Source organism: Gopherus evgoodei, chromosome 11, assembly GCF_007399415.2.
Source record: "Gopherus evgoodei ecotype Sinaloan lineage chromosome 11, rGopEvg1_v1.p, whole genome shotgun sequence".
Taxonomy (NCBI): Eukaryota; Metazoa; Chordata; order Testudines; family Testudinidae; genus Gopherus; species Gopherus evgoodei.
In genome coordinates this window covers 59,924,480-59,947,556 of record NC_044332.1, presented here as the reverse complement: position 1 = coordinate 59,947,556, position 23,077 = coordinate 59,924,480, and the positions used below count along the sequence as shown (strand labels likewise).

The 23,077-nt window shown below is 38.7% G+C and overlaps 1 protein-coding gene across 1 annotated transcript in view; it reads right to left on the bottom strand.

Annotated features, from left to right (window-relative positions):
- LRP1B (LDL receptor related protein 1B) overlaps window positions 1-23,077 on the bottom strand; it is an 875,307-nt gene that overhangs the window by 10,749 nt on the left and 841,481 nt on the right. Inside the window, exons 84-86 of the mRNA XM_030580310.1 lie at window positions 19,538-19,642; window positions 18,517-18,630; window positions 3,193-3,269 (exon numbers count right to left, since the gene is read on the bottom strand). Coding sequence (XP_030436170.1) covers window positions 3,193-3,269; window positions 18,517-18,630; window positions 19,538-19,642 — 296 coding nt within the window. The remainder of the gene's footprint in view (window positions 1-3,192; window positions 3,270-18,516; window positions 18,631-19,537; window positions 19,643-23,077) is intronic.

The window sequence follows — 23,077 nt, the reverse complement described above, 5'->3', positions numbered from 1 at the left end:
TTACGGGATTATTCCGATTTTACATAAACCGGTTTTATAAAACAGATTGTATAAAGTCGAGTGCACGCAGCCACACTAAGCACATTAATTCGGCGGTGTGCGTCCATGGTCTGAGGCTAGCGTCGATTTCCGGAGCATTGCACTGTGGGTAGCTATTCCGCAGCTATCCCATAGTTCCTGCAGTCTCCCCCGCCCCTTAGAATTCTGGGTTGAGAGCCCAGTGGCTGATGGGGCAAAAATCATTGTCGCGGGTGGTTCTGGGTAAATGTTGTCAGTCATTCCTTCCTCCGGGAAAGCAACGGCAGACAATCATTTTGCACCCTTTTTCCATGGATTGCCCTGGCAGACGCCATAGCACAGCAACCATGGAGCCCGTTCAGCTTTTTTTTTTTTTTACAGTCACCGTATGTGTACTGGATGTCGTGGACAGAGGAGATACTCCAGTGCTACAGAGCAGCATTCATTTGCCTTTGCAAGATAGCAGAGACGGTTATCAGTCGTTCTGTACCATCTGCTGCCGCTGTAAATTGGCAATGAGATGATGGTTATCTGTCCTTCTGTACTGTCTGCTGCTATCATGGGTGCCCCTGGCTGAGATCGGCTGGGGGCGCAAAGGCAAAACTGGGAATGACTCCCTGATTCAATCCCTCCTTTATGTTTTCCAAAAATAGAGTCAGTCCTGCCTCGAATATAGGGCAAGTGTACTAGAGAAGCAGTGTATCAGAGAGCACAGCTGCTCCGTGTCAGATCCCGCAGAAATGATGAGCTACATGCAACAACCCCACCCGTTGCTTCCCTCCTTCCCCAACCTTCCTGGGCTACCATGGCAGTGTCCCCCCCATTTGTGTCATGAAGTTATAAAGAATGCAGGAATAAGAAACAATGACTTGTTAGTGAGATAAAATGAAGGGGAGGCAGCCTCCCGGTGCTATGACAGTCCAGGCAGGACATTAAGTGGCACGGGGGAGAGAAGCCCAGCATGCCGCTGCTATGAAGTCCAGGCAGAACAGAATCTTTTCTTTACACAGGAAAGGGAGGGGGCTGATGGAGCTCAGCCCCCAGTTGCTATGATGAGGATGGTTACCAACCGTTCTGTACCATCTACTGGGAATGACTGGGAATCATTCCTATTTTCACCCAGGCGCCCCCGGCCAGCCTCACCTGAAGCCAGCCAGGAGCATTCACGGATTGATAACAAGGACGGCTACCAGTCCTACTGCACCGTCTGCCACCGGGCAGGGGAGAGGAGTGGATACTGCTCTTCACTGCTGCAGCATCGCATCTCCCAGCAGCATTCAGTAGACATAGGATGACATTGAAAGAAGTCAAGAAACTATTTCTTTCCCTTTTCTTTCACGTGGGGGGGGGGGGAGTAAATTGACGAGCTATTCCCTGAACCACGCTGGACAATGTGTTTGAACCTACAGGCATTCGGAGCTCAGCCAAGAATGCAAATACTTTTCGGAGACTGCTGGGGACTGTGGGATAGCTGGAGTTCTCAGTACCTCCTCCCTCCCTCCATGAGCGCCCATTTGAGTCTCTGGCTTCCCGTTACGCTTGTCACGCAGCACTGTGTAGCCTGTAGATTTTTTTTCAAACGCTTTGGCATTTCGTCTTCTGAACAGATTTGTCTCCCCATACAGCGATCAGATCCAGTATCTCCCGTACGGTCCATGCTGGAGCTCTTTTTGGATTTGGGACTGTATTGCCACCCGTGCTGATCAGAGCTCCACGCTGGGCAAACAGGAAATGAAAATCAAAATTTCGTGGGGATTTTCCTGTTTACGTGACCACTGCATCCGAGCTGAGATTGCTGTCCAGAGCAGTCACGGTGCACTGTGGGATACCACCCGGAGGCCAATACTGTCGATTTGCAGCCACATTAACCCTAATCTGATATGGTAATACCGATTTTAGCGCTACTCCTCTCATCGGGGAGGAGTATAGAAACCGATTTAAAGAGCCCTTTATATCAATATAAAGGGCCTCATAGTGTGGACAGGTACAGTGTTAAATCGGTTTAAACGCATAGTGTAGATCAGGCCTCAGTAAGAGGTGCTAACATAAGTTCTACCAATTCTTCTTCCCCCAGCCAATTAGCATTATTTGTGTTGTCTAGACTGAGTTGCAGTCAGCTAGTTGCTCATTTAAATGGTGAACAATTTGTTCTACTGCTCCCGCTGGATTGGTTGTAACAGAGATGTAAAACTGGGTGTTACCCACTTACTGAAAACACTGCAGCTCATTTCTTCAGTTTAAGGGCTTGTCTTTGTGAGGGATAGCTCAACGGTTTGAGCATTGGCCTGCTAAACCCAGGGTTGTGAGCCTAATCCTTGGGGGGGGGGAGGCATTTAGGCATCTGGGGCAAAAAAAAAATAGTTGGGGACTGATCCTGCTTTGAGCAGGGGGTTGGACTAGATGACCCCTGAGGTCTCTTCCAACCCTGATAGTCTATGATTCCATGCATTAGTTTTTCACATGGACCCGGCTGATGCTCATTAGCCATTTGTTAGGGTGCTTTGATCTATGCCATTTGAAATGGGAGCAGATTAAAGTGCACTAACAAACTTTTGGACACAGCAGCAGGGTCTACATGGACAGTTAGCATATGGCAGGCTAGTGTAGGGTAAATTAACACCCCTCCACACCTGCTGCAAACTAAAAGTGCATGTAGACAAGCCCTTGAGTGCCAATATTATTATAATACTATTTTCTTCTACTTAATCTGCATGCATATTAATTTTATTTAAAGGAACAATTCTCACTTGCAGGATGATTATAATGGTACGTAAATTACACTATTGTGCAGGGAAAGCAAATGCAAAGCCTATGAACCGTATTTTGTGGCTTTAAGTGTGACTTCAATGGTCATAAGTCTTGTGCTGAGTCTCTCCACAGGAATCAATTTCACTAAGTATTTGTCACTTGACACTGCTTTTTCTAAGAAAAATTCATGCTGGGTTTAAAGAAGTGGGCATATAAGGAATATCATAGTTTGACAGTAATCCAAAATGTTTTATGCCGACCTGTACATCAATTAAAGATGAGAAATAAGAGCAAAATCCTTGCCATTAAAATAAAGTAATCTGCAACACATCACTTCATATGCTAACATACTAAAATATCACCAGTTTATCATTTTTAAATTTAACAATATTTTAAAAGCTGTAGTAATTAATCTGAAGCACTTACTTGTACTGATATTGTCAGACTTGCTGCTCTTGGGAGCTGGCCTCTCACACTGTGTGCCTGACCAATTGGCTGAACATCTAAAAGGATCCAATTAAGATGGTAAAATTAATGGATGACAGTTGTTAACACGGTATCCTATTAAAGAGGCCACCAACGCCTTCTCAAATGGTACAAACGATAAGAGCTATTTTACAAAATGAACAAAAAGCTTTAGGTAAAGCGGTCCTCAGTACTCTGGCACAACATTGGGAACATTCTTCATAGTATTTTTACCTTGTTTTCTTCCTTTACTATTTTACAAACTGTAGATTTGAATTGCAAACATTATTATTAATTATTATTACTGAATTTTTAAACATGCAGTCATTTTATGAAATTGTAAATGTTACACAATTACAATAAAAGCCAAACACAAATGTATGTAAAGATCTATTATACCAGTGCCTATTAACATTACCATTCATACACTCGGAACTATTTTCATTTGGTTTTTAGTAATATCTTTAATATGTTATAGCAGAACTTCCACAATTTGGTTTTATTAATTTCAGTATCATGCCACCAAATGCTGGAACTTTTGAAATAACTTATATAAATAACAATATTAATAATTGTTAAATTATATTATTTCTAGATGCACAGCCAACAAGAGACAGAGATAAGTGACTTTACAAAATGAAGCCTTATTTGATTTCATGCCATGCTCAACTGCAAATCTCTGGCAGTTTTCCATATTTCCTTCTCAACCTGAATTGGATAGTTGCATTTGGTAAGATCACTAACCTAGACTTGTGTCTGTTACCTGACTGGGTCCCTGTTCCAGCAAACCACTTAAGCATTCATTTTGCTTCAAGAACACAAGTAGTTCCACTGACTTCAATGGGTATATAAGATATATAAGTAAAGCACTGCTGGAATGTAAGACCTACTGGCTGAGGCCTGTAAGATTTTAGTTTAGCCATACAAGGCCATAGGCTTAAGAACACTTGACATGAGTAAGTGACCTAGAAATAACCCAATGCCAGTAAGGTCAAAAGATTACTGTAAAAGATGTGCTAATAGGTAATGCTACAACAAACTACATTGCACTAAATAACAAGGTATTGTCCAAGATCATGAGACACCTGGCTGTAATATCATGGAATGTCCTGTCCTGATGAAGGATACATGTTGTGCATAGATGTTAATAAGAGGAACTAAACAACCTATGAAAAATTAGGCACCCCAAAATTCACAGTGTGTGGAAGTATAGATAAGGAAAAGAAGATTGAAATCCTCATGCACATGCATAAGGTGTTAGGTGTGGTCAGAATATAAAAGGGGTTCCTTGGTTGGGTAAAAGTGGGAAGACCCCATGGGACAGCGCCACAAGAACTCCCAGCAGGACCCACCGCTCTATCAGTGATTGTCCTCTGACAAGTTCATTGCCCCCTAGAATATCATCGAGGATGTGAATGTGACTAGTCTTAGTCATAGCACGTTTTTTTTGGTAGGATTTCTATATGCAGAGGTAATCGTATTGCTTTAATAAAATTTGTAGTACATATAAGACTTTGTACTTGTGATCGTGTCTGTGGTCATTATCCTTGGACTTCATGTATTCCTGGAGTCTCCAAATTTGAGGAAAGCACCAAAGGTGATTTTCACTCTGTTGAGCTTGAAATTGTAGCCACAGGAACTGAACCCATGGTAATTTTGAATACAAAATTACTTAATGCAATCTAAATAATGGCAGATACGAGATTACTCACTATATATAGATGGAATATAAAAATCCACTAATCTTTGGTGTTAACCCAAAAAAGGCATCCCAACTTGCCTCTGAGATTTGTGTTTTCAGTGAACAGCCTTGCAAATATCCTTTAAAAACTGATTCAGTAAAACAATTGATTTTTATAGCCTTATAAAATCATTCATAAATTTTAACATTAATATTATAAAGTATTCATTACAGATTAATACTGTAATATTTTAAAAATATTTTTGTACTGTTTATAAATATAAGTATAAATGCATTAAAATATAATGAGGAATTTGGCTTATAATTGTTTTTCCTTCACTAACCATTGCTATATGCTACTTACAGAGAATTAAATATAAAGATAAATTTCTCAGTTACCAGTGTGTTAAAGACTAATTTAACCAGCTTGCCCAGTGATGTTGGCCCATGATACTAAAATACTTTGGAAAAATACAAAATGCAATGGGTCAAATTGTGCAGAAGGCCAGAAGCACAACCGGATTTTGCCTCGTTAGCACCGAGGGAATTAGCAGCATTTTGTCTTTGTGCGTTCACTGAGGAGAACGGCAATAGCCTCCCTGTTCCCTTTCCCCACCCCAGAACATAGGCATCTGCATAGTGCAATTCAAAATTTAGGGCTATAGTTTTAAAGTGTTTCACACATTAAGATAAAAATTTAAGCTGATCGTGATTTTTACTCCACTACAACATGTTCTACAGATGCAGCCACTAGACTGGTAGATGATATTTATTAACACGTTCATTAATTTGTTAATTAATGCTTCAAAAACCTTTCGCACAATGGAAAAGGTGAAACATGCTGGTAGTTATGGCTCTGGTTTGACCTCACAGTTAAAAATGGTCATAACGAATTTAAAGTTCTTGCCTTCAGAGAAAGGGTTAGTTGAATTAATATCAGAAAATAGGCTGCACAGTAACATATGCAATTAATTTTAAAACTCAAATCAACTAGCATTTTCATTATTGTCTGCCATCATCTTAGCATATTCTAAAAGCACACATTACTTTATGATTCTATCATAAAAGAGATGTACACTCCATTTTGTTTGCATTTGTGTCACTCTTTATAAATCCCCTTTTGAGCCATTATATCAAATGGAAATTATTATTCTTCTAGCCTACCTTACAAAATTACTGCTTAGGTGTTTGCCACTTCACAGGATCACCTTTCAATGCATGATTACAAATGAAGTATTTCTAGTCTCTTTACAGAAACATAAATCTTCACAGTTTATTTATGCTGCAACAATCAGAACTGTTATCTTCAGACAATCTTAGAATGAAAGTCTTTGTATTTCTTACCAATGGTTTTGAAACATTTCTGCATTTCTGTTGAGGAATACTGCAGCATGTGGTTTAAACTTGCTGAGATGCAATTTTTGAAAGGCTACAGCTGGCTCTAACTACAATATTTGAAGGGAAAAGATTTCTTTAAGAGTTGGACAGAAACTTAAATTGGTGCCCAGCTCCTTAGAATGGGAATCTCAAATGTCTCTGTTTTGGAAATGGTACCATTTGAAAATTAACCCAGAAGATATGTCCTTAAGGGATGTGACAAGCTGGAAAAGGAAGTAGAATTAGTGAAGATTCACTATCAAGACGTGACAGTGAAATATTATAGGAAACTTTTGCAAGAATGTATGGGCCTCAGAAAATCTCCCAAAGAGTCACTAATCACTGAGACATTGAAGTTATTGTCTGTACTAAATATAGGGATATACTGCTATATCTCAGATACTGCAGTGTGATAATTGCCTATCTGTGTTGACTTTATAACATGTCCAACTTCAATGTTGAGGAAAATGGTACTGGTTTATAAAGACACAGATTAAGAAAGCTTTTAACTAGCTTACTTGGATATAAGGTACTCTTAAGGAAAATGCAGCACAATAGGAACAATCATTGGATTAATAATTCTCCTTGAGGTACAGATGATAACAAATGTGTTAATCAGTAATAGACATTTTGGTGCAACTAAAGACATAATGCTTATACCCAGACTGCTCGGTATCTAACATGGGTATTGGGCTTATTTGGAGCAATTCTCCAGAGCTTCTGACTGGACAAATAAGGAGGCACGAAAAGAAGTGGGACCTACTGGACCACATAATGCCATAGGGCGCAACATTAATATTTTGAATGAGCAAGAATTATCAAGACAGACAGTGACAGTACCTAACTAGACCCACAAACAAACAAATACAGCTTGAAATCAATGATGAGCCTGAGAGTTAAAGGCTCTAGAGTGGGATTAGGGCTGTGGGTGTTGCTCTTTGCAAACCTCAAGTCCAAATGTTCAGTCCCATGACAGAGTATACACACAACCCCAACAGCTACTACTTCTCACAGGGTTCCAGCTGATGTGCTGAGAGTGCGTACGTTTTTTTGCTTTAAGTCACACATGGATACGCATTATCAAACAATTGAAAAGCTGAATTTTGGGACCCCAGCCCAATTATTGTCAAAACTTCTATTAACATCCCTGCTGCAAATTTCATACCACTAAAATTAAAACTACTTTCAAGCTGGGAGAGAAGTCCCTGGTTTACTTTTATTATTTGTATTGTGATAGTACCCAGAAGCTCAAGTGAAGTTGAGGACCCCATTGTGGTAGATACTGTACCAGCGCATATGATAACGTGGTTCCTGCACCAAAAGTTTTATAAAAAAATTGTCTTTTAATATACAGAATCCATACTTGATACGCTTGAGCAGACAATGCCAATGCTCACAGATACTGCAGTGTTGGTGAACATCTAGCTTGCAAGGAGATGGAAGATGCAGTGAGAGTTAACCAACAATTAATGTATGGTCTGAATTTGCTGGTGCTTCGCTACAGAGAAATTTCTGACAAGAATGGGGTGTATTTATTTCATGGCACATCCACTTTTTAAAATCCAGGTCCAGCGATAGTTGTTAAGATGCCTAAGCCAGGACCCCATAACAGACAAGCCCTCAGAAGCACACAATATCCAGCATCTTTCTCAAGATCCTGTTGAAGCCATGAAATACAAACAGTTCATTGTGAATCGCATATGTAACCTTGGTACCCTCTCAGAAAATGTGGAGATCTCCTTAGTGATAAATGTAATGCCGTATCACATATTGCTGCTGGAATAATCAGGTGGTTGCATAAGAAACCTTGGCTTTCCAAAAAGGCCTTTGATATATTAGTGAAAAAGGCAGAAGCATACAATCAGGAAAATATCCAAGAACGTAAAGGGCTAAAAGACATTTTCCTAGCAATGGCAAAATATGATCATGAGGTTTATGTCCGACATATGTAGGTTCTCCGGCCGACAAAGCAGGTGACAGCTCAAAGAACACCAAACTGCATCCTGCCTACAAAATCATCACAAGCATGGATGGTAGCCATAAACAGCCTTCTAACATCCTTGTGATAAAACCAAATGGCTCTCCCTGCTAACTGATGGATGAGGTCCTGGACAAATGGAAAACACTTTACGAAAATGTGTTGAACTGTGGACCTGCTGAAAACTGTCTAGAGCTACGTGACCTAGAAAACCATACAGCAGTAGAACCAGGGGTGAACACTAATTCTCCATCACCTGAAGAAGTACAAAAAGCCATCCAAAAGTTATGGAATGGACATGCTAATGGACCTGATGGTATTCCACCTGAACTGCTCAAAAGTGAATTAAACCAGTGAGCATTGGCATACATCAACTGTTCTTAAAAGCATGGGCATCTGGCAAGCAGAGTTCAAATGGATGCAGCACAGTGGATGTTCTTTGATACATGGGTCTTGCCATCTTCTGCATGGTGTCAGCACAAAATATGTGTGGTCTGCACCAAATTCTGAGCACGAAATGGTTTGATATTGTGAAAAAATGTCACAATCTCTCAGAGATGTTGCCTTCCTTCAGTCACTCATTATATTAAAAAATGGCATTGCATGCTATTTGGCCAGGTCACCAGGATGGACAAAACACCACAGCTAACCTTGCTCTCCAACTGTTCATCAATGCATGAAGGCGTGGGCACCTTGATCATAATTGACACTGCTTGTGGGCCACCTGAAACTCACAAATTCTCAGGGTTGAGCCAGATCTGGGAACTTCACTATGCAATGTCTGGTGCAACACCATCAACCGTATTCAGTCTGTGTGTTTGATGATGGTCACAGAGGCAGCTCTGATAGAAACTCCTGGACCAAGGCTCTCCTTATATAGATTGAGGCAGCTATATTTACTCACAGATAATCTTCCAACATAACTTTCTAACAATTAGAAGTATTAGATAACAAACACTAGTCCAGGCTCAATAATATTTCATTGTTCTTCTCATATCTAATGAGGATAGTTTGACATCTTTAGAATGTGAGGATATAGGACTAAATGATGGAAGTGAGATGTGTGCTAGTTTAACATGAAATGCTAATGCTACTTTAGGAAGGACTTCCAGCCCTATATGAAGGACTGCATCATCTGAGGAAAAACTAAGTATAAGGTTCTTTAAATGGATTGTGCCTGCAGTTTGCAAACCACCACAAATGGCGCCTCCAGAGATAAGAATGGCACCTTCAGAGATAAAGAAATGGAAGCTGTCTTCATGGATCCATAGTTAAGTTTAAGTTGAATTTTGTACTTAAACCAGGGATTCACCCACTTAGTTACACATAAGGAATAGAGTGTATCCACCAAAAATGAAATCTCTTACTCTAAGCACAGACAGAATTGTCTCTAAATGTAAAAGTAAAAAAATGCTATTTTAAGAAGTTTTACACTCTGTGTCAGACCAATTTTTGGTCCTGAATGATCTTTATAATGAATAACAGACTCTCATATATCTACAACTCTCTGAAATCTGGTGCATTAGCTACATTTAAGAATGTTACTGCTTCTCATTCTTGCGAAAAAGGGGAATCAAGCCTTTTAGGAAGATGGTTGGCACCTCTGCTGGGCATAGAGAGGGGAAAACTGGAATGTGTGTGTGCAGGGGAATGTGGATTTCAGGAGCTAAAGGAACTGGTGAGTACAATCTGGCTACTTTGATCAGTCACCATGTATTGGTGAGTCTGGCCGTTAGATTTAAGGTAGATACTCTATGTTTTGTAACTAGTAGAAATATCATATGGTACTATTCACTTCACTGGGTTTTTGAGTGTGACTTTTTAATAATTAAAAAACAGAGGAAATTTCCAGATAAAATCTACTTTAAAATGAAGTAAATGTTGAGTATATATCCATAACTTAAGGGTAAAAATATCACAGGGATGTTGCAGTGATAAAACACAAAAACAAAAAACAAGCATTACAAACCCACAAACAACTGACTTACAGATAGAAGAAATCCAAACATGTTAAGTCATGGAAATGCACATTTGAGACAGCCAAACACATTTAACTGTACCCTGCACTGACACCCTGGGGAAAAATGAAAAAAAAAAACCTACTATGTCTTTAAAAACCTTTAACCTAATCTCTGACTCTGAACACCAACATGCATGAATCATAATTGTATGGTTATTGCACAGCGTTCATTGAAAGATAGATAAAGCTTGAGGCAGGACTTGATCTCTTTCATATGAAGTAAGAAAACAGAGGGAAAAACACACCAATATTGGTGAGGGTCAAGAAACCTTCAGGTAAGAAGCTGTTCAATGGTACCAAACATTGGTAAAATGTGCATCGATATCTAACAACACTGCTGAATCTACCTTAATTAGCTAATACAACGAAAGAATCAGAATTCTCTACACTGGGACAGGGCATGCATGGACATTGGTAAGTGCCTGTCTGCTGCTTACAGTGGTAAAAGAAATAAATGGCAGAGCATGGAAGCACCCCAGTGTATCCTGCAATCCATGAGTTTCAAACTCATGTGCTGAGGGTGCCTGGATCACCAAGCCTGGAAACCATGCAGAAAATGTTCAAAGAACAACATATCTTTTTTCCTTTGCCAATATCATCTCTCCCTTGCACTATTACTTTTTACATCACCAACTGAATTATTTAAGTCTCTAAGGTATTTTGGTTTGGGATACAGTTTAAAAAATAAATCTCATAGAATATACAATTACATTTTATTGATCTCCTCCAAATTGAAAGTATTCATACTAAAGTAGTTTAGTTTCAATTGAACAGGAAAGATCTTTGTGAACTAGAATGCTACCTGTGAAAGTCTCAATGTAATTATAATTAGGTAGCCCATTAACTGTACCCTATGGAGTTACATTTACTGTAAAACATTTAACAAATCTGTTCTTCTCTGTCACTTTATTGGCCTACCATACTTTAGAATTGCCTTTTAGTTTCATTCAGTCCTCTCTGTGCTATACTGGTAGCTCTCACTCGATTCAATATTAATTTCAGAAAATGCAATCAGTGCACTAGTTGTAAAACAGGCCAATGATTTTTAAAAATGCCCTCTTTGACAGGATTTCTGCCATAGTTATGAACCCCTCTTCTGAACATACAGTACATTTACGTAGAGAGATTTACTGTGATTGAGAAAGCTGTGTAACAGAACAGAGATAACAAGAGAGGTATAGTACTGTAAGGAATATAAGCCAGAGAAAAGTTGTTCTATCTTGATTACTGCAATTTCTTCCTTTTTGGAATCCCTAACAGACACATTGTCCGCTTCTATTCAAATGAAAATACAGCTCTGAAGGCCATCTTTGCTCATTGCTGTGATTGCATCAGTTTCCTCTTTGAATCACTCCACTCATTTCCCGTTTCCGTCAATCAAAGTTAAAGTTTCTCGTCCACACTTTTAAGGCATTTCACAACTTTGCCTGTCCCTACTTGTCCACTACTATCACTTATTTTGTCACTCCTTCTCCCTTTCTCTGTTTCAGCAATGGCACAAGCACCATCTCCCACACCTGTCAGCTTCTCCCACACTCATCGTCAAGCTGTCTTTGTGCACGGAATGCCCCCTTAATTAATCAAAGCCAATACTCTTTCAAATCTGTTCTCAAGACCCCCACCTCTGCTGTGACCCTTACCAGAAATCAACCCACAAGTGATGGCTTGGTTATACATCATTAGTGTAAGGATGATTTTAATATTTAAAATTAACTATGCAAAAAACATCACTTGTAATGGTCAAGAACTTTAAAGTTTTGCAATAACTAACCAATATAACCATATTATCTGATTTTTGTTATCCTTATACTTGTGTGTCACAGTTACCTGGGGGTTGGTTCAAAGCCCACTGTAGTAAGTGGAAAGACTCCCATTGACTTCAACAGGATTTGGATCAGCCTATTGTTACTTCTTGCTTCAGTTTAGATTGTAAGTTCATTAGAACAGGATCTGTCCTTTATTATGCATTTCTATAATTGCTATTACAGTGAGATGCCAATATCATCTGGTGTCCGCATGTGATACCTCAACGCAAATAATAAATAATACTAATCGAGAATTATAATAATAAGCATGTATCTGGGAAGATGTATACATATAATGAATTAATGATGAGGGAAGAGATCAAAATCAAGTAAAACATGAAATAAAAGAGAAAATGATGGAAAAGAAAGGTGGGCATGCCATCCAAATAAACCCCAGGGCAGAGCCAGTGTGGGCATGAGAGAAACCCAATCCATTAGGGAAAAAGATAAAAAATAGACCAAGCAGGTATGGCAGCACTGGAAGGGAAGAGATGAGAAATAGCTAGGCCTATGCCTCTGTCATAAACAGATAGTTAAAGGTTAATGTCTCTTTTACCTGTAAAGGGTTACAAGCAGTGAACCTGGACCACCTGACCAGAGGACCAAGCAGAAGACAAGATATTTTCAAATCTCGGTGGAGGGAAGTCTTTGTTTTGCGTTGTTTGTTTGTCTGTTGTTCTCTCTGGGTTCTAAGAGTAACCAGACGTACCTACAGGCTCTCTAATTTTCTGTTCAAATAGTAAGTACCAGTAGAAGGCGGTTTAGTCTTTTTGATTGCTTTCTTTATTTGCAAATGTGTATTTTGCTGGAAGGATTTTAATTTGTATTTGTGCTGGGGAGAAGGCTTCTCTGTAGTGTCTATAAGCTGAAAGACCCTGTAACCTTTATCATCTTTATTACAGAGATAACTTTTATTTTTTTCTTTCTTTTATTAAAAAATTTTCTTTTTTAAGACCTGATTGATTTTTTCCCCTTGTTGAGGCTCAAGGGAATTGAGTCTGTACTCACCAGGGAATTGGTGGGAGACAGGGAGAGAGAAGGGAGGGGGAAAGGTGGAATTCCTCTGTTTAGATTCACGGAGCTTGAATCTGTATTACCTCTTGGGGAGGGGAAAAGAGAAGGGGGGAAGGTGCATTTCCCTTTGTTTTAAGATTCAAGGAGTTTGAATCACAGTGATCTTCCAGGGTAACCCAGGGAGGGAAAGCCTGGGAGAGGCAACGGTGGGGGAAAGGGTTTACTTTCCTTGTGTAAGATCCAGGGGGTCTGGGTCTTGGGGTCCTCTGAGAAGGTTTTGCGGGGACCAGAGTGTACCAGGCACTGCAAGTCCTGGTTGGTGGCAGCACTTCAAGATCTAAGCTGGTAATTAAGCTTAGGGGGATTCATGCTGGTACCCCATCTTTTGGACACTAAGGTTCAGAGTGGGGGTTATACCATGACAGCCTCCCTCTTTGGTCCAGACCCTGAACTGTGAAGGGACCACCCCGTGAAAACTTCCTTCTCTCTCTAGCCATGTTGGCTTGGTGAAGAAAGAATCTCTGTTAAGAGCACTCTCATGACTATTCCAGGATTGTCAGCTCTGGGTCCAAAAAAAAATCAAGAAGCAGCCCTAGCAGACACCACAGAACACTGATGATGTCTATGTCAATTGTAATCTCGGACTGCTTTCTACAGTTTTTAATTTCTCTTCTACTGATTAGCTCTAACTATTCCCTTACAGTCTCTTCATTCCAGTCTCACTACAACTGCCCTCCATGCTACTTTCCTCCTTTCCTCTCTCCATTGTGATCTTCCATCCCACACATTTCCCTTTCCGTTCCCTGTAATACTGCCACCTCTCCAGATAATACCTTTAGTATAAATACAATTTTTAAAAAATAGAACCCCAAAATTATATTTAAAAAAAAAGTCAACTAAACGAAAGAAAAAAATTTAAATGTGAAGCTGGCAAGTTATTATTTCTGTACTTGAATGCTTCATTGCTTTTCCCATCTTACTTGGGGTAGAGATAGTCTCTACTGTTAATTTGTACAAGGGCCTTGAGGCCTCTAGCTGCTGCCATAATATAAGTAAATAAGTAATAAGTAATAAGTAAATAAATTATTAATGATAAATAAGTAAATAAACTATTAACAATGAATAATAATAAAAATGATGCAGTGACCGAGGAGGCTCAGAATGCTCGACTCTTCCAAATTGTGCTTTTTTAAATTTCCTCTCGGTAAGGTCCTTCTGGAAGAAGTCCTCTTAGAGGATTGCCATATCTTTCGTCCTATTGTGACAAATTTTGGAAGGGATAATATGGAATATCTGATTCCTGGATTTTAAATAATTTTTTCATATCCTTTTAGCTTTGCTGTCTTTCTGCCCATAGTTTTCCCTCTTCCCTAATGGCAGACATCTTCAGAAAATGAATGGAGGAGGCATAATTTTGTTTGAGAGGAGCAGTTTCTTTTGGGTTGTGATTGTTCCTTCTCTTAATCTGGTTGAAAAAGTATATCCATTTTCTCCAGTTCTTCCCCTTAATAGTCAGATTCAGAAAGCTCCCTTTTTCTGTGGGGTGTAGTCAGAGCTAGGGAGAGGAGGGAAAGATTTCTGGTGTCTCTTAGAACATTTTCTTATGTTTCAGTATCTTTATTGATTCCCCCCCTTTTGGGTTTTTTTTATTTGGAAGATGGGATTGGAGGGTTCCCTACCTCTAGTAAGGAATAAGGCCTTTTCATAGACATAGTTGAGAAGGGGGCAAAAGAGAAGGTTAGTATAGGAGACAAACCTTTAGTCTCTAACAAAAGAGTAACTGGATAAGAAAGTGGCATCTCTGCCTAGAGAATCACCCTCTAATTGCCCCTTGAGGTAGTAATAAGGTTTTACCATTCAGGGAATTCTTCCAGCGAGGGCCACTTTCTGCTGGCGTAGTTTGGTGCATGCCGGCCAGTTTGATGCAGCCTCTCTAGATCAGTTTTGGGGAAGAGATCCTAATGTTACAGCTGAGCTCTTTGCTATTTATGAATGAATGAGTGATCATTGGTTGGGAACAGTTGTGGAAAACATCTAAACACCAATTGGGTGTCCTCACAAATGGATTTTTTAGATTTAAGCTCTAGGTTCTTCACCTGCTTTGCCATATCTAGTACAGTAAAGAGTAACCTTTTAAAGGGGATAGCAAAGACTTCCCAATTGCCCTGGGCTCCCTGGTTTTAAGGGCCCCTGAAACCATGAGGGAGTTGTTACACGGCATTGCAGCATCACTCAGATTTGGCCCATGTGACCCTTCATAGATGGAGATGGAGGGGCAGATGGACCAAATTTGATTGGCATTGTGACCCTGCGTGCTATGCTGCAACACCAATCAAATTTGGTCTATCTGCCTTTCATCTCCTTTTATGGAGAGGAAGAGAGGCCAAATCTGAGTGGTGCTGTGCCCCAATTTAGCTACTGGAAATGTTGGGAGGCATGGGGTAAGGATACCCCACTAACACTCCATAGTAGCATGAAACATAAGACAGAAAAAAGAAAGTTTCTGGTGGGATGAAGCTGCTAGTGCCCCAAATATAGCTTTAAAGTTGGGTTATGTAGATAAAAGGTGAAATATGGATTTAGACCATCTGGTGCATGGTGGAAGGAATGTAACCATAGAGTCTGCCTTGTCCCTACTAACTGTAGCAAGCACAGCTTGTTAATAGTACATTAGGGAGGAAATGAGGAGACAGCCTTTTAAAAATGTATTTTTAATACCTTTTGAATTAATTTTTCTTGATGTTCAAGCTGAATTCCTGCCATCAGGTTATAGTGAATTGCAGACTCACAGCTTTTCATCAAGGTTAGTGATAGGATGCCAACACACTACACTATAATAATAAGGAAAAAAAACCTCTTTTCATGATGCAAAAAAAGTTTGTATTCTTTTATGAATTATCTTATGCTATAAGTAATGTATAAGATTGCTGAAGAACTGTAGATATTTAATCTTCTTGTATGCTAATAAAACATTATTTTTTTGTAACTATATATGTGGTAGTGACAGATGGACATTCACATTTTAGATGTTTAGTTTGGTCTCTCAATCTTATTGGTCCTAAAGTCTTGAGAGATCAGGCTTTCTTGGTTCATAGTTAGTAAAAAATATTGTAGAAACCATCTTATTTATAGAATTATGGTATTTTTTTTTCTGGTTCCACAAAGCCCAAAAGTAAAGAAAACTAAAATGATACACAAGACCCTAGATTTAGGACCCTGCTGTGACTGATTTGCATCAGGACACCAATGCAAAGAGGCTGTAAAACCTGTAACTGGGCAGTGGAGCATTCTTCCTGCTTAAGGAGACCCTCTGGTGGTGCAAGGCTTTAATCCATAGCTACTACTACACCAACCACCACCTGATAACGTATTGCATTGCTGGAAAAAGGGAAGATGGTCTCTATGCCCCTGTGGTCCACTCATGCCCTGCTGCTGGAATGGCTCCTTGGAATTGTAGACAGCTGGGGTTTAGGACAGCTTTGCATCTATTATAACTTACACTAGTAGCCCCAAGATTGGATGAGTTCAAAGGTGTTTATTGCCACCCTAGTTTCTTCTTCCCATTTTAACAGCGAGTATTGGTGGACCACACCTGAGGATGTGCTCCAAGCGAGGAATGAGATGTCATGAAATATGTATCATATTAAACCCCTATTTATGCTACTCCACAAATTTCTAAGAAATTCAATTCTCCTTGGCTGAAATCCTGATCTTACTGAGGATACTGGGAGTTTTGGCACTGACTTAAATGAAACCAGAATGTCATCTTTGATTTGGGTAAATAAAGGTCAAGCTTCAGGAAAAAAAAAATCTTAAAAAAACCTCACTTAAAAAAATATTTCATAAAAACAACTAGCAATAATCAAGTACACTAGAGACAAAGTGCATATTTACAAATCACATAATTAACACATTCTTTAAATTGTGGGAGACAGTTGATAAAATTCATGACTGACTGTCAATTCTCTATTAAATTTTCTATTTCATATATCAATATACAGATTTTAAATTGTTTATAATTTCTAAAAATATCAATTGACTTGCTTCAGTTTATTAGACAGAAAGGTGAAAAGGCACGGACAGCACATTTTCAAAAACAGACAGTAGTGTATTGTTTTTAATATGTAACTGCAGTTTTCTGACTACTTAAGAATAATATGCAGTGTTATGTGAAAATATAAGAAATGCAGAATTAAGACAACCATGTTCTCCATAAAATTATACATAGTTCAAACCCATATTCCCTGAATTTTATTAATCAATTACTGACAGTTAATGGACACACATGAAGATTGCCTTCATTTTATGTTGATTCAATCAGAACACTAATCTGCTTTTCCACAGAATTATTGTAGCTCAAGACCTAGAGTTTTGTTGCTTTGAACTATTGAAAAAAAAAAGGAATTGTAAGCATATATTCCAATAAAAATGAAAGAATGATTCCTCATCCTAATCACTTTAATTGTCCCCCCACCAAAATCCCCCCACTACATTACAACAGAACCTCAATATTATGTGTTTACTAATAACTGAAAACATGTGTTTATATACAATGCATTTATATTTGAATAAATATTAAACCTGTTGGAGTTTCTGTATTTTATCAAATTGAAGTCTATGTCATTGGCTCATGATTTGAATTCTGACCCTTGCATCAGAACAGTTATCTGAAGCCCTGTGCAGTTTACTCTGGCATCTAGAATCAATGAGGATGTTGGACAGGATATATTTTCATTATGCAGAAGACAGAGGAAATTTCCTTTCCTGATGAGAATGAACAGTTTCTTTTCAAGAAGTATGTCTGAAATTGCTTGAGAGAAAGGTAACATAAAAATGAAGGTAAATTATGAACTGAATCAATAAAGGATAAAAAGAGTTAAGAGAGCTTTTCTAATTTTTTGTAGTTTGTGCTAATTGCTTTTTTAAACCTGATTTACAGATTAAGTTAACAAAGAAGTTTACCAATACGAGTCTAATTGTTAAAATGGCAGCCAAATAGCCTTCTTGTTTAATTACTCTGTAAATACTGGAAATGCAAAATACATTAAAATAGCAGCAGGTAATGAATTTGTGCACAATTTGCTTCACCCCAAAACTTTATGCTGCGGATGCATTATTCATTAAAATATCTCAGATCCCACATCCAGGAACAAAAAGCTGAAGTAGTATTTTTATAATTCTTATCTGTTATTTCTTCTTCCAATAATATGGCAATAGACACTCCAACAGTCTATGTTTAAATACAGTCATCAGTACGACTATCAAAAGGGTAAGTGTGTTTTACATAAATGAGCCCCCAGATTAAGTATATGCTATGAAATGTATGTGAATGTGCATGATTTGAACCAATGAACCGTGGCCTGAAATGATGTCACACGATGTGCAGCATTAAGTGGAAGGTTAAACCTACTTGCATCTCGGTTCATTAAACGCAGTTAAAGTGCAAATTCCCTCATTCTGACAGTAGTAATCACAAGGGTTCACTTTCTGGTCACAGCGCTGACTTTTAAACCCCACAGAGCATCTGCAGAATTTCAGTAAAATACAGCTAAATAAATATTCTGCCTTTTTCTGAACAAGTTTTAAACTCATTACATACAATGATGGTAACGCGTGCGCACACACACACACACACTCTCTCTCTCTCTCTCTCTCACACTCTAAATATGCTCAGCCTTTTCACAGGAGGTCCAATCTAATAACATCTTGAAAAGTATGGGTAATCAACACTAATCAAAAAATTTTGGTAACAGTGGACCCTGTATTAACCCCTTGCTTCAGGAATCAGAGTTTTAACAGAAAGCACTAAAGCCAAATGTCCTAACAGTTAGTATTGGCAATTTTAGAACATGATGGACTTAAAAAAAGATAATCCATGATTGTTTCCTAAGAATTGTTAGTAACATTTGGTACATGCTGAAGTTTCTCAGTGTTTTTACAAAACTACATGAGTTAATGTGTGTGAAACTGGTCAGCCCTGAGAATCTATGTTGTTTCATGGTTTCACATCAAACTATGTCTAAGAAGACTATTAATATGAAAAAAAATAACTTAAAAAGAGAGAAATCATTAGGCATCAAAATATTGATCATAGATGGTTAATCTCACACTACTATATATGTGAATTGCCAGCGAATATGTCATCACACCTCAGCCTTAAGTATTCTAAGTATTCTATTGTAAAATCTTCTGGTTGAAGAGCAGTAAACAACAGTCACTAAATCATCAACAACTTCAAATGATGAACAAAAAGAATATTCTACAACTTGCAGTAGAACAGAGTGATAGACAAAAATAACACCTAGAAAAGTAAAAATACCATCGTAAGTGGTACATCATAAATACCTGAACAAATAAGAAATGCAGATGAACAAAAACTTTATTATTTACTGCCACACAGATGTTTTAATGATACACACAAAAATACTTACAGACAGACTGGTATATTTGTCTCTGGGTCCAGCTGACATGCACCACCATTATAACAGTAGCCATCACATAATTGACAGCTAGAAGCAATCTTTCCATTAGTGCAGCTGTAATGAAAAAAATTGTTTCCACATCATTATTGTTGAAAGCAGATGTGAACTATCTACAGATGAAAACATTCATCTTATGAGAAGTAGCAGAATTGCTGATTGATTAGATTTCACTAAAACTGTCTAGCTTGAGGCAGTAACTTTTTTAAACAGATTTTTGTAGAACAGGTCACTTTTATTCTACACAAATTCTAATATTTTCAGTCTATTTAGTTCATCATAATAAACCATTACTATAATTTATGTAATCTCCTACTAATATCTCTGCAGATCTTAATGGGGTATCATTGCATTGCTGCAAACCTGTGTCCTTGAGCCATTGTCCTGGACATTGTATGAAGACAAAACAAGACACCAGGAATGTGGCTTAACTAGGGTGCAGTTTGCTTAAGTAATATAGTTGGGAACTATCCAACAATAACTCTTCCCATGAGGGTCATTCTTCCTACTATGATTCACTCCAGCTGGTGGAGGCTGCCATCACCCCACCATTGTTTTAACCTGGTCCCAGAAGGCTTGCTGGGACCCATCATCCTTCCGTCATACCAGGATTAACAGGGAGGGAAAGATGGGGTTGTCTCCTGTAGTAGACGTTAGGAGCCCCACCCCATTCCCCATCTTTTTTTAGAAGAGACCTAAATCCCTAGGGGGACATGAAGTGGGAACTTTTCTTCTTGTGCAGAATAATCCCTAGAGCTGGGGGAAGGGCTTATAAACATTCCTATTAAGTGTGCGGGAGCCAATAGGCTTTGCTACAGCCATGTGTTCCACCAATCAGCCTAACCCTCCCTCCTCCAGACAACAAGGAGACTGAATGTTGCCAAGAAGAGGAGTGTTGTATGTCTTCCAATCCACTTCTGAGTCTGGTTCATTAGAGTACCAGACCTACCTTACTGAATGACTACCTGCACTGCGCATGTGCCAAGTCGTGATAAAAATGAATTGTACAGCCTAACCTACCCACTGGGTCCTTAGGCTGTTGCAAAGAAGGTGAAAACATCCACATTATTCAGGCCAGTCTGGCAGAGAGGGAAAATTCCTTCCAAGTGCCAACAGGTAATTAGTATGATGTCCACAGCAAGACAGAAGACCCAGTCCTATTTTAATCCCAATGGGGGAGTGGAGTGGGAGCTTTTCTTCTTGTGCAGAATGGTCCCTAGAGCTGGGGGAAGAGCTTATAACCCTCCCATTAAGTGTGTGGGAGCCTATAGCTTTGTGGTCCACCAATCAGCCTAACCACCCTCCTCCTCCAGATGACGATGCTGAATGTCCCCAAGAAGAGGAGGGTTGTATCCCTTAAAAGAGGCCAAAGAATTTCTTTCCACATGACCCCAAAGTTTCCCCCACCTCTGAGACCTTTTGGGAGTTGGGCATTGCTTGTAAAACCTCTGTGGTATTAAATGTAAGCAAATAAGAAATTTTTAGTCAATCTCAACCTGAGTTTGAACTCAATTCTGTAGACACAGCATGGTTGTCTTTAAAAAGCCAATATTATTATTACTGATTGTTTGTTGGACAGTAGTACTAGCCACGAGTTTATGGGGTTATTGTGCTAGGAACATACCTTAGTCCTTGATCTGAATAGACAAATAGTGAGTGAAAAGCAATATTTGCATTTTACATAGGGGGAACTGAGGCACAGGATGATAAAAACAACTTTGGCTAAGGTCCCACAGGAAATTTCTGGCAGAAGTGTGAAATGAACTCTCATCGCCTGAGTCCCATTCCAATGCCTTAATCAAAAAAAGACATCCTTCTTGTTGGCATTTGCCAACTGCTATCAAGCAGTGGTCTGTGATTACCACACTTTCCCCTTATTATTAGAATAGAAGCTATCTGTGGCAATGGTTGACAAAAGTAGACCTTTTAACAGTTTCTACTGTTGTGTGCATTATAAAACTAACTGGTGAAAGTCACAAACCTGCAGCAAAACACAACTTGTACATTTTCTGAGTTCAGACCTAGAACCCATGTGTTCATAGATCCAGCTGCTAGTCTCCTGTTCAGTTTTTTCAATTCATTGTGTTAGTAACTGTAAATTTCACAACCTCTCATTCTCTGTACCTAATTGCTGACTATCAAACTATTCCTCTGGTACTGGTATTACCATTCAATGCAGCTAAATACAGAGATTAGCCGCAATAATATACATAGTTCTCAAAATATGTGAATATTCTATTTTATTAAAGTTTTTGTTCGCCTACTTACTAGAAATTTGATTCTTTCTCACTGTTATACTTATAAAACACAAAATGGGATGGAACTGAAGACAATCTGCTTTTGTCCATAAAGTACTGTACTGTAGTTGAATGGGATTACCTATCTATCCATCTGCACACCAGCAGAAGCCTCTTAACAGCTAAAAACAAGTAGGATTCAATGCTGTGTGATACAAACACTGTTTCCACACCTCTGTGTGACATGTACTGTTTACCATTTGCATCTTCTTTTTATCTTCACAAACATAATTTCTTTGGGCTTCTTTTTGCCTTTCATGATATCATCATATTTTTGCATCCTTTATTCTTTCAATACTTTTTTCATTCTTCCTTCTTTGACTGTTCTCTTTAGCTCAATCCCATCTTCTTCTTTTGGGTTCCACGTTTGCTTTTTCTTCTTCATTTTAATATGTATTAAAGCTCTGTCTTCCATTAAATAACTAGCAGTTCGAACAACCCTACTTCCTTCCAGTCTGAAGTTATTGTAGCAGTGAGGAACTGAGAGGAGACACGTCTGTTAGCAATGCCAGTTTAGCACTGTGTAGGTGGCAGCTTGGTTCCAGTGGTAATATGCACTAATAACAGGGCTTCTAAAGAAAGGCCAATTACTGAGCAACTTTCAAATTGCAAAAAGGGTTTCATGATGCTGATGATTTTCATACAGCTTTGCTCATGAATGTGAAAAGCTCTTTCTTTCTTTAACCCTTTAATTGTGGAAAACTGGCTAGGGATTATCATCCAATGCATTCATATTTATGGAAAACCTGACTGCTGATCTATGTGAAGTAAGTTACACATTTTTGTAATGTCAGCTATAGGTCTATTTATTATATCTATTTTACATAGATAAAAAACTAAATATTTTATTAGATGCAAACAAAGCAAAATTGGCAGGTGTCTATATGCTTGTAATTAAAAAAGCAAAACATTTTAAAAAATAAAACTGGCTATTATAATTTGCTTTTTAAAGGGAAGCTATAACACGTAGTTCGTACAATAGTCCTTGGGTCCAGATTATGTTCACATGGCAGAGGTAAGGAAAAATGATGAGTTCAAAGATGCACTGGCCTGGTTCTCCAGCTTTATGATGGCTTCCTGTGGCCCTAAAAAACTATTCCAGTGCCTAGGGATTGCAGAATGTAGGTGGCCATACCACGTTTCCTTGAGTACACTACCTGCACTAGCTCTATGGCACAAAAGATTCCCTTGAGCA